Source organism: Sesamum indicum, linkage group LG7, assembly GCF_026168435.1.
Source record: "Sesamum indicum cultivar Baizhima isolate 11 linkage group LG7, ASM2616843v1, whole genome shotgun sequence".
Classification (NCBI taxonomy): domain Eukaryota; kingdom Viridiplantae; phylum Streptophyta; class Magnoliopsida; order Lamiales; family Pedaliaceae; genus Sesamum; species Sesamum indicum.
In genome coordinates this window covers 8,942,749-8,961,537 of record NC_142663.1, presented here as the reverse complement: position 1 = coordinate 8,961,537, position 18,789 = coordinate 8,942,749, and the positions used below count along the sequence as shown (strand labels likewise).

At 33.5% G+C, this 18,789-nt stretch overlaps 2 protein-coding genes across 2 annotated transcripts; one reads left to right on the top strand and one right to left on the bottom strand.

Annotated features, from left to right (window-relative positions):
• Nucleotides 1-4,591: 4,591 nt before the first annotated feature.
• LOC105166498 (uncharacterized) lies at nucleotides 4,592-10,476 on the bottom strand. Its single transcript, XM_088882454.1, has 8 exons — nucleotides 10,005-10,476; nucleotides 6,411-6,548; nucleotides 6,078-6,146; nucleotides 5,906-5,977; nucleotides 5,510-5,592; nucleotides 5,296-5,427; nucleotides 4,883-5,096; nucleotides 4,592-4,785 (listed from the first exon to the last, which is right to left on the bottom strand). The coding sequence occupies exons 1-8, from the start codon at nucleotides 10,419-10,421 to the stop codon at nucleotides 4,741-4,743; spliced, it is 1,170 nt and encodes a 389-aa protein (XP_088738580.1). The 5' UTR covers nucleotides 10,422-10,476; the 3' UTR covers nucleotides 4,592-4,740.
• Nucleotides 10,477-13,527: 3,051 nt separating this feature from the next.
• Nucleotides 13,528-15,141, top strand: LOC105166422 (LOW protein: nuclease-like protein). Its single transcript, XM_011085764.3, has one exon. The coding sequence runs from the start codon at nucleotides 13,625-13,627 to the stop codon at nucleotides 14,942-14,944; it is 1,320 nt and encodes a 439-aa protein (XP_011084066.2). The 5' UTR covers nucleotides 13,528-13,624; the 3' UTR covers nucleotides 14,945-15,141.
• Nucleotides 15,142-18,789: the final 3,648 nt, after the last annotated feature.

Here is an 18,789-nt window from a genome sequence, read left to right as displayed (position 1 = left end):
GATTATTAATACTCTATTGATGTTTGATAAAATTACGTAGTTTTGGATAGAAGTATGAAATTATAAACTTTGTTCCTATTACATTCTTTTCTTTTTTCAAAAAAAAAATTAAAAATTGTTAAAAAAAAAGAAAGCGGATTATGTGGATGGAAAAAAAATCCAATTAGTCTATAAGAAAATTTTAGAAATTTTTAAAAATAATTAAAATTATAATTTCTTGTTCACAAGAATATTTTGATCAGTTCACTATGGAAAAAAAGGGAAAATTATTTATTTAGTTCTTTAAGTTTGTCTGCTATTAATTTTAGACTTTTAATTTTAATCATTTTAGTTTTAGTCCGATAACTTTCAAAATTGGTCAATTTTAGTCCTTTGACCCAATTTTGGACAATTCCTGCGTAGCTTTTTAAGAGCAATTTTAGTCCATATATTCTATTCTTTTTGCATCTTGTAGCTAATGCTTGTCTTAAATATTATAAAAGTTTAAGTTTATTAAAAAAATATTTATTTATGTTGCACTTAGAGTATTATGATGGACTATTAGCCTTTATCATAAAGGGTAAAAAAGTCATAAATTAGGCTGAATGACCAAATTTATGCAAAATTTATAGATAAATGACTAAATTAATATTGTAAAAAATGAAGGACGAAAATAAATTCAAACCAAAGTTATAGGACGAAAATTTTCTTTTTTTTGAAAAAATAATGAAATTCCAACAGAGACTAACGAAATGGGCTAATTATTGATCGATTGTTAAAATGAGATTTAAACAATAAAAAGATATTTATAATTATATCAAATTTTTAAAAAAATGGGAGTAATATTTCCCTAATTTTATTTAGAATTTGGTGCCTAAGAGCAAGTTTAAACCAACACTTCCTTCTTTGCATTTATGTGCTCATTATGATCATTCATTTACAAATGCCTAACATTTTGATTATTGCTGTCCTATCGTTGACAAAACATCTCATATAATTAGTTAAATATTTTTTTGTTGTCTAAATATCAAAATACGTTACGGTATAATGAAAACAATCTATCATATTTAAGGAGTAATTGTTACATGCCACGAAAGGTAACTCTATTCAATTAATTAATTTAAGCTGCAAGTGTTATATTTATTAGTTAAGAGGGATAAATATTGCTTTTAAAATGGTCGAGGAAGACAAAGCGTATTAAATCTTTTCTCTTTTTCTTCCCCCTTTTTGAGTGACTTTATATGCGTGAGTTTAAAAATAGGATAAATTAGTCTTTTAGTCCTTTAACTTTACTCAATATTAGTTTCAGTATGTAATTATAGTTTTAGTATCAAGAGATCTGAACCTGCGGTTATGTTGGGGGAGGCTTCGACTCCAAGAAGGGTAAGAAGGCTCGACGTTGGAAGAAGAACAAGCGCAAAGTCTAGTCCTTGCGAGCAAACCAGTTGTCAAGGTCCCGACTGTTGGTAAAGGGAAGAGGAAGAAGGTTCCTAAAGCTAGCAAGGCAGAAAATGCCTACCACTACTGCTATGAGAAGGGCATAGGAAGAGGAATTACCCTAAATTCCTTGCCTCTATCCAAAGTATGTTTGTTGTTGAAATTAATATGATTGCTAATTCTTCTTCTTGGGTATTAGATATCGGCTGTGGAGCTCACATTTATAATGATTTACAGGTGATAAGAAGTAGAAGACTAAGTAAAGGAGAGGTAGACCTGTGACTTGGAAATGGCAAGAGGGTTGGTGTTGAAGCCGTGGGACTAGTCCACTTAGTAGTTAGTGATCATGTTAGAATTGACTTGAAGGAATGTTATTATGTACCTAGCATGATTAAAACTATCATTCTATTCCTGTTTTGGACAAAGAAGGTTATGAGTTTTCAATTATTCAAAACTATTTTTATCTGTTGAAGAATGGTTCTTCACACTTGCTGAGTAAACTAATAAATGGCCTTTATATCGTCCCACAATATAATACAATTATGACTGTTCAAAACAAATGCAAGTTAGATAATCAAGAAAACTCATAGATCTAGCATGTAAGGCTGGGTCACATCTCTCAAGATCGGATAAGGTAATTGGACTTAAAGAGCCTAAAAATAGACGATTTGGACAACCTGCCAACTTACGAGTCTTATCTAAAAGTGAAAATGACCAAGAAACCTCTTGTAGGACAAAAACATGTATGCTAGTGATCTGTTGGATTTGATCCATTCAGATGTTTGCGGGTCATTTAACACTCAAGCCAAAGGTGGGTTCACATACTTCATAACTTTTACCTATGATCACTTATGGTATGGTTATGTTTACTTGATCAAGTGAAAGTCTGAGACCTTTGAAAAGTTCAAAGAATTTAGACTTGAAGCAGAGAACGAAACTGGTCACAAGTTCAAAACCCTTCGATCGGATCGAAGTGGTGAGTACTTGAGTGGGGAATTCTTGAACTATCTAAAAGAGAATGAGGTTCTCTCTCAGTGGAAACTCCTCCTGGAACGCCATAATTGATCGGTGTTTCTAAAAGGAGAAATCGAACCCTGTTAGATATGGTTTGGTCTATGATGAGCTCCATTGAGTTGCCACTATCTTTTTGAGTTATGTTCTTGAGACGACGACCAAGTTATTGAACATGGCACCACCTAAGACTGTGGCCAAGATACCATATGAGATATGACATGGCAAATCTACTTCCTATAAATACCTTAAGGGATGGGGAAGTCCCGCGTACGTCAAGAGACTAGTGAGAGACAAACTGGATTCGAGATCTAGTTTGTGTAGGTTCATCTAATATCAAAAGAAAACTGCAGGATATTATTTTTACGATCCCTCGGAACAAAAGGTGTTTGTTTCGACAAATGCGGTGTTTGTTTCGACAAATGCAGTGTTCTTAAAAAAAGATTTTCCACCAGATACCCGACGTTAGGTGTTGCTTCTAAGGAGTCAAGTGAAGTAACGTCTCAAGCAGCAGTAGCATCATCTCTGTGCCTATGGTTCCTAGTGAAAATATTTGAATTCTCCAGAGGTCACCAAAGTATCTCAGCCGCTTGAGAGATACGATTTACAAGTGATCGGTCAGTTGAATAATGATCCAAATATTACGAATAAGTGATATCTAACATCGACTATGAGATCCGAGATGGACTCCATGAGTGCCTACGAGGTATGAACCTTTGTAGAGCCACATAATGGCTTCAAACCTATTGGGTGTAAATGGGTTTACAAGCGAAAGCTTGGAGCTGATTGGGAGGTGACTACCTTCAAGGCCAAGCTAGTGGTAAAGGGTTATACTCAGAGACCCAGTGTGGACTTTGAGTTAACTTATTGGCCTATAGCAATGGCCAATTCCTTTCGAATTTTGCTTGCTATATTTGCATATTATGACTATGAGATATGTCATATGGATGTGAAAACGATGTTCCTTAACGCTTTCATTGAGGAAGAGATCTATATGAATCAACTGGTGGGTTTCATATCCATAGAAGAAGAGCAAAAGGTTTGCCATCTTCATAGGTCTATTTATGGACTGAAATAGGCTTCCCAAAGTTGGAATATTCATTTTGACGAAGTCATAAAGAGTTATGATTTTGTCAAGAATGAGTTTGACCCTTATATATACAAGTAGGAGCTCAATTGTATTCGTCGTGCTTTACGTGGACAATATCTTGCTCATTGGGAATGACGCCAAGATGTTGGGTGACACGAAATGATGGCTTTCTATGCAATTCTCACATGAAGGATTTGAGTGATACTTCCTACATCCTAGGTATCAAGATCTGTGGAGATAGATCTAGAAGGATATTAGGAATGATCCAAGCCACGTATATTGAAAAAGTCTTGAAGAGGTCCAAGATCAAAAACTCGAACGAGGGTTCCTTCCATTAAATACAGGGTTAAGTTTTCCAAGGCTCAATCTCCTAAGACTAATGAGGAAAATAGAAATATGTGTCACATCCCCTATGCCACTATTGTAGGCAGCATACAGTATGTTGTCCAATGTACAAAGCCTGATATCGCATTTGTTCTGAGTGTCACGAGCAGGTATCAGGCATGTGCTAGTGAAGCACATTGGACTGCCGTCAAAACCATCCTTGAGTACTTGAGAAGAACTAAAGAGATATTTTTGGTATTTTTAAAATTATTAATCGGTCTATCAAGTTCACCGGGTCCAACCCAGCGAGTTTGGGTCTAGGTCCAAAATTTTCTTGCCCGGACAAGTCCCAAGTTTTGACAAATCCATCCAACACCGGCCTCCTTGCCTTCCCTACAGCCTTATTGGGTAAGTAAGCTAAACAGATTTTCTATTTCAAATCATAAAACATTCTCTATTCCCATTAATATAAACATGCCACAATATTACACTATTTATTTGATTTAAGAAAGTATTTTATATATGTGACGTGTATGTTCTTAGATTAATAGAAGATGTAACATGATTTGAAACAAAAAATCCAACCCAGTAAGAATGTGTTGGCGAAACTTTTTCTTTTAAAAAAGTGATGTTTGTAGCAAAAAGTAAAAGTTGTAGCAAAATTAAAATTGGGTAGTGCTTGTAAAAAAAAAAAAATTGAGTGTTGTGCTCGTTGTTAAGAATCTAACGTGTTACACGATGTACTCGCTATTGTACCAACAATATGTCTACAATTTATTTTTTTCTTTCCAAAAATTTCAATGTCAGAAATATGTATTCCTTATAGATTGACAGTTTTCCACAAGAAACATCTCTGCAGTAAAAAATGCAGGATGAAGATTGATGATGAGCATGAGACATTAGTCCAATGAGAACTCTTCAAGCCATATTAGTACCTCATTCCTCTTTGAGAGCAGCACATGCACAACAAAGACAGTATTATTAGCTAGCTATGTCATCCAAAGTAATATGAAAAATTGTTCACCCAACTTATTTGCTTACCATTGTAAAGCTCCAAGTCCTCCCCGGATCATTGTAGCGAGCTAACACACAACCCGTTGTAGGTTTCAGGCCGTCTTTAATAAGATTAGCTCGGAGGGCTTTTTCCTTCTCCTGAACAATGTCCTCGATTGGTTTTCCACTGAATTTTGACACTGCCGCTATACCTCCTTCCACCTTCCTCAAGTTAATTTCTGCTTGATTTGGAGCTGGCAAGCTGCCAACACACGGTTATCACTATTTGATAGTACTACGTGTGAAATTTATTTTCCAATACATAGTATCCTTTTTCATCGATAGTGTCACGCTCCAGGCTAATATCATATCATTTTGTTCGAACGTTCAATTTAGGAAAACAAGAACAAGATAGTGTACACTCTCTAAGACTGATTACTGCTAGGATCAACAAAGTTCACCTGCTCATATCTTTTCCTGATGGAAGAACTATCTGAATGGACACTTTGGAGATTTCAGGGTCAAATGCCTGCGTAAATACAGGTGTCGTCATTGGTATTTTCTCGCCCGATGAATTTTTCCCAAATATATACCTTACAAATGGAAGAGTACATTAGATCATCCAAATAGGTAAAAATTATAATGATGACTTTGAATTATGTTAAATAGCCTTACCCGGCAACTGAATTGAAGCCACTTGAACCCGACAACTTGTCACCATTCGTTTCAACGACAATAAATGGGTCGTAACTTCTCACCTACATATAAGTCCCAAATCTAGTCACTAGAGACGAGATTCATGATTCGTGTGCAATGTAGTAGATATAGCATTAGCTTACTATAGTAATAGGTGATTGATGCACAGTTTAAAAAGAATGAATCATATAGCAGACGTCATTCAATCTGTAAGAATCAAAATTGGTAGGAAAGATAATATTTACAAAAATCTCCGACGATGCAACACTTTGTCCAAACCCGTTCATGAGACATCAAAATATAACAGTTGTTCTTCAAACTGGTTCCCCAGTAGTGGAAGAGTTGTAAGGCAATGAGCAAAAGGGCAGTAGGGACCTCATAATCTGCAGTTTTTTTCAGTATCTGATATTTTGGTGTTTCCAAGTCCGGAGTCTTGTAATATCGTAGCTGTACAAAATGACACTTATGAAAGTCAGAATACGGCATTGCATTACAAATAATTGATTTGTAGCACGTATTACGTGTAGTAGTCTTCCATGTCATATACCTGCTTTACCACATACAGTAAACCCTCCACAGAAAAATAGTCATTATTCTGAATGGAGTCCCAATAGTCCTGGATAAAGGCAAACAACTGAAATCAGCTGTAATTCATGAAAAATTTACTACTAATATTTAATTCTTCGAGATAATTAATTTTAAACCCCTCATCTATGGTCGAATTACAAAAGCATCCATATTATTTGAATAGTTACACTAACACCCCCCATCATTGACATTATGTTGACTCCTGTGTCAGTGACAGTGAACCTGGTTCTTTGTATAACAAAAACAACAATATTGTTAATTTGACACTAGTTTAGGGGGTGTAAAAGCTTACCACATGGCTGCAGAACTTCTTAGTTTCTGGATCAATGCCCATAACAGATGTACCGGTAAAGACTAATTCTGGCTTCCAAGGTAAAAGCGCGAATCTCATTACCATAGTCCACCTTGTAGTAATCTCATAAGGTCCTGTCTACGTACAGCAACTCAATCAGTCAGGGAAGAATTATTACATGTACAATAAATATCTTCTTATTACTAATTGCTCAGCAATTGTTTTTTTTCTTACAAATTCAAGTTTAACCAATACTAGTTCATCTATCCTAAAACTTCCCAACATATAATAGTTAGTAGCAATTTATGTTGTTTGTATTTTATATTTTAGAATTTTCTGACATCACATAATGCATTTTCTTTGTATCATCCAATAATATCTCGATACGTCACGTCCATGTGAAAAAGCGCCTATCAATATTATAGCCGATATAGCGACTTTGAACTATGCTTAGACCATCAAGTTGAACCTCCAACTTCTTAGAGCTTGTTCTCCCTACAGACGAAGACAGAACGAAACAACTGCTGAACAAATCAAAATCTGTTTAATCTAGTGCTACTTGAAATAATCAGTGCTGTAGAACTTCCTCAACATGGCAATGTTAGAAACGTATCCACTTATACTGTCATGCTTTGTGATGGGGTCACTGTACTTGATATGCTCATCATACGCCATTCCATCAATCCCTTGATCGTCAAACACATGGGGAAGATCCTCGTACAAGAAATCCACCAGTTCTTGCACGTCAAGGGTGGTGGGTTCCAACAAGCTCTGCTGTGATCGGGTTATGTCTCTTTGCCTAATCACCCACTTCAAAGTCTGCCGGACTTTGAGTGGTGGTGAGCTTTTGGCTTTAGGTATGAGCTGGGGTGGTGGAAGGAAGAATGGAGTGGGGCTGGTGGTAGTGCTCAGCCGTGGAATGGTTGCGGAGAAGGTATTGTGGCCATGTTTTGCTAGTAAAGGTAGGTAGTTGGTGCTTTTTATTTGGTAGATGATAATTTTATTAAGAATTTGGTGGGAAAGAACAAAGATGTCTCGTCTCATTTAATTCATTACAAATTCTATTGTATTGTCACTACAAGAAAAATCCCTGATACGTATGTAAAAATTTAATACTAAAATCAGCGTCAAACTAATTAGTAAGTAAAATTTTCGTTGCTAATCGACATCATTTAATATGTATTTTAAATAATTCATTGCTAAATTCGGAATCAAGTAAATTTCATTACTAAATTCATTAGCAAGTAAAGTTCTTATTTTAATTAATATACATTAGCAACGAGAATTTTACTTGCTAATTAGCTCGACGCTAATTTATTTTGTTGCTATTGAATTATTTTTTTGTAGTGTGTCTAAATATCAAAATATCTTACATGGTATAATGCAAATAATTTTTCAAATCTAAAAATTAATTGAGAGTTAGTCATTCAAATTTAAATAAAAATTAACAAGAACCTAAATTTAACTTCAAAACTCTTTTCCTCGATCATATGCAACTTACTGATTGGATACCACTACCAAAAATAAATAAATAAATAGAAGATTAGTGACAGAGAAATTAAAATGATAATTTCAATATTGTTACTAATTATATATATTTAGCGACGAGGATGTTTATTTTGTTAAAACAATTTCATAATTTTAATAATTATTATTTACTCTGTAAAAATTCTTATTAGAATGAATTAGTGATAAAAAAAATTGCACAACATTGTCACAAAATACAATTAGTAATTCATGTCAAATGACGACCTACAACTATATTTTGTTGTCACTGTAAATATGTCGCTAATTGTATTTAGCGACAACTTTATACACGATTCTTGTCACTAATAATTATATAGTGATAAGATAAAAATTATTGTCTTTTAATATATATTTTTAGTGATAATCTATCACTAATATCATATTTTCTTCTAGCGTACATACATATATATACATACTAGCATTTAGTGTAAACATTTCTAAAATCTTTTACAGAATGCCAAATACAATAAAATTCAATATTAATATCTGTATTTAAATTTTTATAATAATTCTGCTTTACACAAATTGTTAATCTTTCTTTCATAGTAATTGTTTCGTTTTTAAGTTCTATGTTTGAAGAGAAGAAACCCTCTTTATATTATTTTGTAGGCATAAAGAATTTTATACATATAATAACCTTATATTAATATCCAAGTAGTTTAGAATTCTCAATGCTACATTATTCAACATCTTCGTAGGGAGGACAACAGAGCAGGTTTGGGCGAATTTGTCAAAATTCAGGACCCATCATGTCAAGAAAATTTTGGATTGGGACCTGGGATCCGTCGGGTTGGATCTGATAAATATTTTAATACTACCATAACTTTATAAATACGAGACAGTAATACTTTTGAGAGGCTAATATTTATTTGGTAAATTTGTATGTGCAAGAAAGGATAGTATGTCTCATTCATCGGTGCTAGATGTTGAGAAAGAACCGTGCGTGGTTCTCTCATAAAGTCCGTCTATAGCAACTCAAACAAACAGGGAGATGGACTTATTCGTTAGTAGAAAGACTCAGGAGGCAAATAAGAAGGCATACGGTAAGTTTTTGCCGCGTTTTTCTCCCCTATAATGACTCGAAACAAATGCTGAAGCACTACGTCCCGTAACAAATGAAGGGATAAAATAGCAGAGGTATATTTCTTCTCAAAGTTGGAGTGACAAGGCCATATCCTCACTGTTTCACTTCTTCCTATTCCTTCTCAATCTTAAATCAAATATGGTATTGATTTGTACGTGCCACTGAATAGCTAACATCGAAGTTTCTTGAGCTTTTTCTGGGAAGAAATTTCAAGAAATGGTGGATGTAGAATGAATCCAAGCAAGAACATTAGCCTCATAATAATGATCAAATCAAGAGACTGAACTGTATATTCTGGGAATAGGCCAATTTGACTATATATGTTTGTTCCCTATGTCAGTGTACACCACCAGACTGTCCAAGAACAAGGTCTAGAAATCAAATGGCATTATTCACACCCCATCAATTAGGTCACTGTACTGAAATTAATGATTCCAGCAACATCCAAGTACATGAACAAACACATAATGCAATCATTAATGAACATGTGAGAAATCAAATAGGATCAAATGCATTTTTTATCCGTAACTTATACAGTAGGCATTTTCGTCAGGAATTCACCTCCTACTGCAAGAAGGGCGAACCCTGACAAAAAAAAAAGGGGACTAAATTACGGAAGTTTAAAAGATATAATGCCAAAATTTTATTCTTAGAAAGTTAAAAAGACAAAAATGCTGGCAAAAATATGATTATAAGAATCACGAAAATTAAAAATATGTAAAACTAAAAAACCTTCTGAAAATGCCAAAGGACCAAAATTATAGGAGAAAAATGCATTTAAGGCAAGTAATTCAATTCTAGAACACTAAACTCATGAAACAATCGATACCAATTGACGCATAAAGAAAGAGAACTCCAAATTGGAACGAGCAAGTGAATCATTTCAACCAATTGGTTCTTGCTTGCTTTTTCATTCCCAAATTCCCAGAGCATTTCTTCCGCAATAGACACAGAGAGAACCAAGAACTGCTGGAAACTCGTACCTGTTTAACCCAGTGCAACTGGAAATCAGGGCTGAAGAGCGTCTTCAACATGGCGATGTTGAAAAGGTATCCGCTTATACTGTCATGCTTTGTGATGGGGTCTCTGAACTTGACACGGTCGCCGTACGCCGTTCGGTCGATCCCTTGATCGTCAAACAGGTGGGGAAGATCCTCGTACAAGAAATCCACCAATTCTTGGGCATCAAAGGTTGTGGGTTTTGGCGGGCTTTGTTCTTGGGCTATGTTTCTTTGCCTAACAACCCACTTCAAAGTCTTCTGGACCTTGAGTGGTGGTAAGCTACTGGCTTTGCTTATGAGCTTGGGTGCTGAAAGGAAGAAGGTGTTGGGACTGCTGGTAGTGGCGCTCCGCCGTGTGGTTGGCCGTGGAACGGTGGTGGAGAAATGTGAGGTGGCCATTTGTGGTTGTAAAGGTAGTTGGTAGTTACTACTCTTTTTATTTGGTCTGGATGATAACTTTACTTCGAATTTTGTGGCTAAGAGGCTAAGAGCAAATTAACTCAATTTACTCAACAGTCCAAACTTTCTTTTCTTCTTTGCAATTTTTACAAATATTTTATATTCAATTATATTTATAAATATTTGAAATATTTTATGTCACTAGCTACTCACAAATTATAAAATATTACAGATTAATTACACGTATAAATTTGCATATTTTATTGATAAATTATTTTAGAATTGTATTGATAATTCTTATAAAAAAAAAAGTTTAATACATATAACAACACATAGAAAAAATTATGTAATTCTCTAAACAACGGACTAAAGTTTATAAGTACCGAAAGTTTATAAAGAGATTTCTCTATTAATTATAAAAAATAATGTACTTTGGGAAATCTTAATTTTAAAAAAAGTACATTTTATGGAAGTGATTATAATAAATATATTTTAGGGAGCGCAAATAATAAGTACAGTTTTGTCAAAAAACTTTGGTCCACATTATGAGAGATTTTTGGGAAAATTATTTTTTAAATGCAAAATTTTACAAAAATAGTGTTATTTTAAAATTTTTGAAAATATAGGCAGAATTGAGATTTTTTTTTAAAAAAAAATGAATATGCAACAAAACTGGGATTAATTTGAAATGGAATTCCCATTTCAATTTTTTTAAATCTATTATTTGCTTTTAAACATTTAACCAAATTTTTATCTTTTTCAATTTGAACGTTCTTTTTTCCTTTTTTAATTTTAAAAATTATTTCACCATTTTTTTTACATTTATCTGGTTAATTTTTGCATTCTATTTTTTCTCAATAACTTCTTACAATTTTTTTGATATTTTTAAGTTTATTCAATTAAAATAAAATAATAATTATCTTAAGTTTTTTAAAATTAATTGCGCACATGCATTTTTGTATTGCCACACGCACTAGTAATAAAAATTAGGGATAACTACACTACTTTTCTATGAGATTTGGTGCAATTACACGCAAATTCCATATGATTTTGAAAAATTATTTAGTACTATTGACATTTACTTCCATCCAACAAATAAATTACTCTTTATTCAAATATCATTTAATTTTTCTACGTATAATTCTTATTCTTTATTTGTTTACTTCTTCAATATCATAGTTACTTTTGTTCTTGATTATTTAATTATGAGATGTGAATAATTATATTCTATACATTTCAATGTCTCCTAAAGTGGACATATACAAGTAAAAGTTTTATTATAATTGATATTGCCTCTAAAAGTAGACACACAAGTTTTGATTTCATCCCTTGAAGTGGACATGTTTTTATATACTTTCATTGCTTCTTGAAGTAAGTAATGAGTCAAATTATCTCCAGCAGTAGATAAACTATTTTATATCAATTATTTACAATATCATCCTAGAAAGCAATGATAAGTATAATATTTGATTTGCTCACCACTTGAAGTGTTTTGAGATAATGGCTTGATCATGAAGCCCGAAGCTTGTTCGTTTATTTAACTGATCCGTGATAATTTTAGTGTCATAGTATAAATATTGTGATTAAAATTAACTTGAAGTTCATTTAATTAATTTACTTTACCTACATTTTTTTCTTTCATATCCCTATGTATGTATTTTTTAATGTTTTGCTAGCATATTATATGCAATAAAATTTAATTATTAACAAAATAAATTTGACATGAATACCATTTAATTGTCATTTGTAACATTATAAGACTTAAACCAAACTTAAATATGCTTATTTCCATCTATTCATGTCATAATAATTCAATTTAGTTACAGGTAACTTATATTTCTCTTATTGTTAGTAATGTTTTATGTCATTTACTTTATATTCATGTGTAATACACATGCTTCAACTTATATGTATATGTTGAATGTTATACTGAAAGTGCATATTAACTTGTTGTAGTTTAATGGCCAATCTCACAAAGTTAAATTTCAATGCTCTTGATGTTTCGATAATAAACTATTTATCATGAGTCATTGATGTCGAATTGCATTTGGCAAGTAGCAAACTGGAAGAAACAATAAAAGAAAAACTATTGCTTTTCAATAAGATTATGTTAAAGCGATGATTTTGCTTCGTCATCATCTCCACGAGAACCTAAAGTCTCAATATTTAACAATCAAAATCATTTTCAACTCTATAAGAGTTTAAAGTATCAATTTCACCATAAAAAAATTGTAATATTACCACGTGCAAGATATGAGTAGATACAATTGAAATTGCAAAATTTCAAGACAGTTGCTTATAATTTTGAGATGTTTCGAATTGCATTGTATGCGGCTTGGTGTGAATGTGTATGGATTAAATCATTTATACATTACGTTCATGAACCATGTGGATTAGAATTAATCGAGAAAAGTTCCACAGTAATATACAAAGACAATGCGGCATACATCACGCAAATCAATGATAACTATATTAAAGGCGATAGAACCAAACATATATCACCAAAATTTTTCTCCACTCACAAGCTTTAAGTGGAAGGTAAAGTTGATGTTATACAGATTCCATCAAGTCAAAATTTAGCAGATTTATTTACGAATGCATTACCAATAAAGGTGTTCAAGCAACTTGTACATAATATTGGAATGCAACATAAAAAATATATCTGTCTGAATTGAGGGAGAGATTATACAATTATACTCTTTTCCTTGGCCTTGATTTTTGTTCCATTGAGTTTTTTCAAGGCAAGATTTTTAATGAGACATGATGTGTATGATAAGAGGTATCCATTCAAAGGGCATATTGTAAATACATATATATATATATGAATGCATACACCTCTTGATATTTTTTTCATAATGCTTATAATTTTTTGTATTTTTCATGATGTTTTGTAATTATAATATTTATTAGTACAGTTTGTAACTACAATTTATAAATAAATTGTTAATAAATATTTTTATTTAATTCATTTATAAATAAATTTTTGAAAGAATAAGAAAAGAGTTTTGTAGAGATTACATATATTATTTTCCTATATACTATTAGAAGTTATTAACCGTATGTTAAAAAAAAATGAAGTTATTAACCATTCATTCAAAAGAAACTGAAAGCGATGATACCAAAGAAGTTAAGCGGACCTTCACTCCAAACACAAGACCCGAGTAGAGAGTACAAGTACAACTCTGCAGCAGCCTACCGGGGGAATGGCCACAGCCGGCGCCACCAAGAGACGCCGTGGCAAAAGGAAAGGCAAGAAGAAGAGGGTCAAAACCAAAACCCAAGCTAATCTCATCAATTCCCAGTCCGGCCATCACAAACACCTCTCAAATTCAATACCCCTGTTGATTTCCGCCATCTCTGGTGCGCACTCCTTCCTCCTCCGCCACGACCTCCACCTCTTGCCCTCTCAGTCCTTATCCTTAGAATCCCTACTCTCCGCCACATCTCGCTCACTTTCCCGTCTATACTCGCGCCTCTCGTTCCCTATACCTCCTACCCCTCCTCCATCCCCGCCCCCCGAGCAAAATTGGTTTGAGTCTTTCCTCTCCTCTTCTCCCGATTACGATCCGAGGTGGGTTCAGTTCTTCAACCTCTCTAAGCCTTCTTTCACTCTCCTCCTCCGCCTCCTCACCCCTTCTCTGACCTCATCTCTCCATCCCTTGCCCCCCAATGCCGCCCTCGCCGCTACCCTTTTCCGATTGTCTCATGCCGCATCCTTCTCTGCTATTTCTCGACGATTCTCTCTTGACTCTTCCACCGCTTGTAGAGCTTTTTATTCTGTATGCAAAGCCATTGTGGAAAATCTTGGTCATTTGTTTGAGTTCAACTCAGATATCAATAGGATTATAGTGGGTTTTGGGTGGATTTCTTTGCCCAACTGTTGTGGAGTTTTGGGGATTGAGAAGTTTGAACTCGAGGGCCATTTGATGGGTGAGAATGGGTCTTTGTTAGTTCAGGCTTTGGTGGACTCTGAAGGGAGGTTCTTAGATGTGTCTGCTGGCTGGCCTGAGAGTAACAAACCTGAAGACATATTGAAACGGTCGAAGCTGTTCTCTGGAATTGAGGAGTCGAAGGAGTACTTGAATGGGCCGTCTTTCGAGTTAAATTCTGGCAATTCAATTCCCCAGTACATTTTGGGTGACTCATGTTATCCACTTTTACCTTGGCTTTTGACCCCGTATAGCGAGAACAGGGAGTTGAGTTCTTCAGAAACGGCATTTAATGGGGTGCATAGTAGAGGGATGGAGTTGATGGGGACAGCATTCACAAAGGTTAAGCAGAGATGGAAGCTTGTGGGGAAGAAATGGAAGGATCAATGTATTGAGGCTTTTCCCTTTGTAATTGTTTCTTGTTGTTTACTGCACAATTTTCTCATCAAGTGCAGTGAGATATTGCCAGACGAACATGCCGAGGGCTATAGGGATGCAGGGTTTCCTGTTTTTGATGGAGAGGACAATGAAAGTGGGAAGAGAATTCGGGATGCACTTGCTTCGCACTTGAGTCGGGTAAGTCAGAGATCATAGATGTTGTAGGACTTGTTGGGATACATGTAATGTAGTGTTTTCTAACTTTAATGGATCCAAGCTTCCAAATGCATTGCTGGTTTGTCTTTTTGATGTGCTTTCATGTATGATGAGTTCTCTTTCCCCTGACCTTCTGTAATTATGTGAACCACAATTGGAAACTCAGTTTTGGAAACTATATATGCTTCTATCATTCAGTGCTTGGTTCCATAGTCTTAGGATGCATGTGTATCGAAAGAAATCCAGAAATGAAGCATAATTACTATGGGTGACTACATAAATTGTTCTGGCTGGTACTTTGCTCTTCTAAACCCTGACCAGATAGGCAAACCTATCTGCTGCTGGTAGAAAAATCACAATTAGATAAAGGTCATATCTATTTCTAGAGTTTGAAAATCTAAGGCAGATACCATACTAGATACTGTAGGCTAAATGGGAGATGAAGCATTATTTGGCGCTTAAAGTCCTTCCTTTGGTTGCCAATGTGTCAATATGGTTAGAAGTTATGAAATAACAACAAACAAATAGGTGATAAAATATGTGCTGCTGGGCCTGGTGCAATCGAATCTTGGATTATTGGTACAGCTGATGTTATCACAGTTTCTTGCAGTTTAACCCAAATTTCCTGATACTAAGCTAAATTGACTCTGTGAAGAATAATGACCTCCCATCCCAAGTACTATGACTGATGATTCGTTATCTGGATGGTGAATTGAAGGCAAATCCTATTATTCTACTGAAAGTTACCATTGTAAGCGAAATTAGAACCTAAGAGAGCTTGTTGGAACTAGAACCACTTTCTTGATGATCATTAACACTGTTTCCAAACATTTTCACCCATATTGGTCCGGCCCTGGGAAATTTTTCGGCCAATTTCTCCTGTTCACATAAAAATTGCTGAATCTTATCTGCTTTACACAGTAAGTAATCCCCCCCCCCCCCCCCCCCCAAAACCTCATTCAGAAGCATGTGGGAATTCTAACCCACCTTTTTATGTATGCATCTCTACCTGATTGTTGAATGTTATATTTCATTGCTCTGCTGGACATATTTTCTCTAGCTAGGATGATCGTGTGATTTCCACTTCTTGCTAACATAACACCAAGAACATCAATTCCCCCAATGTCAGAATGTTTATTACCATTTTTCCAAAGGTCATGTATATCACACTCACACTAAAAGGAGAAGTAGGCAGATCACTCAGTAACTGGCAACTACTGGAAGTCATATTTCTTGTCAAAAATAATATTATGCATATGTTATGATCCTAATCGCAAGGTATGGAACATGGATCCCACATTGATATTATGGGTATTGGTGTGAGGTTTATATGGTTTTCGGCTCTCCACTTTTATGGTAGAGTTCTCCTAAGATCATGTCTACATAATCATATTGCTAATGTAGACTCCTCAACCCCACCCCTCACCCCCCTGGATTTTATCTAATCAAAAGATAATCATGAGCTATAGTTGATTCAAAATTTAAGTAGCCATATGATTATGCTGTTCTCTTATTATTTGTCATTCTTGGAGATCTACTCCGTCGACATCCAACTAGAGTCCATATTGTTCATAACTCTCATAATATGCCATAACCCCTGGAAGTTTGAAGATTACACCAGTGATAGAAGCAACATTGATGATTTTTCTCATGTTTCTAAAGGAAGGGACTGCTAGTGAACTTTTCATCAATGCATATTCCACAGGATGAAGATTTCCTCTTCAAATGAACTGCCTATAGATTATCATCCAACAGTATATCATTTTTGTTGTCTTCTAGTAGAGGAAGCTTGAAACTTTCGGTGAAACACAGGACATAAATTCAACCAATTACGAGCAAATAATGGTATTGTTTAAATAGTTTCACCTCCTGCATGAATAGGTTCTCATATATATAGCTTGAAGTCAGATGTAAACTTAAGATGAACCTTTTCACAGACAAGAACTTACATAAAGAATATTTTGCTGGGAACGGTGAACTTTACATAACCTTTGAACTAATGACCAATGCAAGTCATGAGTTTTGAGTTATGAAGAATTACATTTCAGTACTGATATAGTTCCACAGGTGCAGTAGACTGTCTAGTGTCTACTTAAAGGTAGAACCATATGTTTTTGTGAATGAGGATTACATGGGTATCTGCGGTAAATATAACCGAAAGATTGTACAAGAGACTGAGAAGCTCCTGCACGAAAATTTCATATCTAATTCCGATCATCCTCTTTCTCATTTTTAGATACTAGATACGGTGGTACGCAGAATTTGTGCACATAATTTTTAGTAATGTTTTTACTTTATTATAACACATAATTTGTCGCTTTATTTTAAAATTTGTTGTTGCCTTACAACCTCACATATAAAAACTGTCTGGTAATTTTTTTATGCATTAGTTATCAGTATATATCTTACTATTAATTAAAAACGGACACTTTGTACAATACATATTATAGGGTTAAATTACAATTATTACCTCCTGAAATATCTACCCCTAAAGTATCAAAACCTTCAAAAAAGACCCATGATCGTTACTTTTTAAGTTTGAAAAGTTTATTTTACCCTTATAAAAATTACTTTGTGAAAAAAAATATAAAGATTTTTAAAAAAAAATTATAATTTGTCTAATTCTAGTTTCATTTGTTCATCGAGCTCTCTTTTTATTTTGTAATCCTAAAGTATTTGTAGCTCATTTTATTTTAGTTTTACTTGTTTGTCGAATCAAGTTAAAATTAAATTTATACATACATATATATTTATATTACAGAAATTTTTAAAATGCCAAAAGTCACCTTTTTGTTGAAGTTTCACTTATTTATCAAGCTCTTTTTACTTTCATCTAAGTATTCATTTTATTTTAGTTTTCACTTACTTGTAAACCTAAATTAAAATAAATTTGTACATGTATATATATTTATATATTTACTTTAACAAATATACAATTAATAAAGCCAAAAGGGTTGATGAACTAATAAAAAAATATTGAATTAACATATATGTATAATATATTTATATATACGATAATTATATAAATGTGGTAATTTTATGCATGTATAAATGTATTTTTAACTTGGTTTGACAAACAAGTAAAATTAAAATAAAATGAGCCACAAATACTTTAGAATTACAAAATAAAAAGAGCTCGATGAACAAGTTAAACTCAAAATAGACAAATGGTGATTTTGGTATTTTAAAAATCTCTTTTTCTTTTTTTCACAAAGCAATTTTTGTAAAGGTAAAAAGGACTTTTCAAACTTAAAAAGTAAAAGTCGGGGTCTTTTTTTGAATGTTTTAATACTTTAGGAGATAATCGATATGGGGTGACTATTTCAGGGGTGGTAACTATATTTAACCCTATATTATATTGATGATAAATATATATTCAAAGAAAATACTAATATATTATTTCAATTTTAGTAACCAATAAACTTAGACAAACTTAGAGTAAATTTAGTTTTTTGAGTATATATAATTGCAGAATTAATTTTCTAAGGGTCCGTTTGGAGGAGAGATTTGGATTTGGCTAATTTAAAATCTATTCATTTCAAATCCCTTATTTGGAATTACAAGTAATTTGTGCCAAGAATTGTAGATTCATGGATTTCAAAGTCATTATTTCACTAAAGATTTTAAAGCATTTCAAATATTCAATCTTCTCTTTGCCTTTTTATTTTACAATAACTAATAACAATACAAAATATAATTCTTATCATTTTTATTAAAATATATAAATTAACAAAACAACAATATTGATAATTTTGTACATTAACAATAAAATATTTTATTACATAATATCCTACGAAGCACAAATAAATATGGAATTTCAGGGAAAATATGATCAATTAATTAAA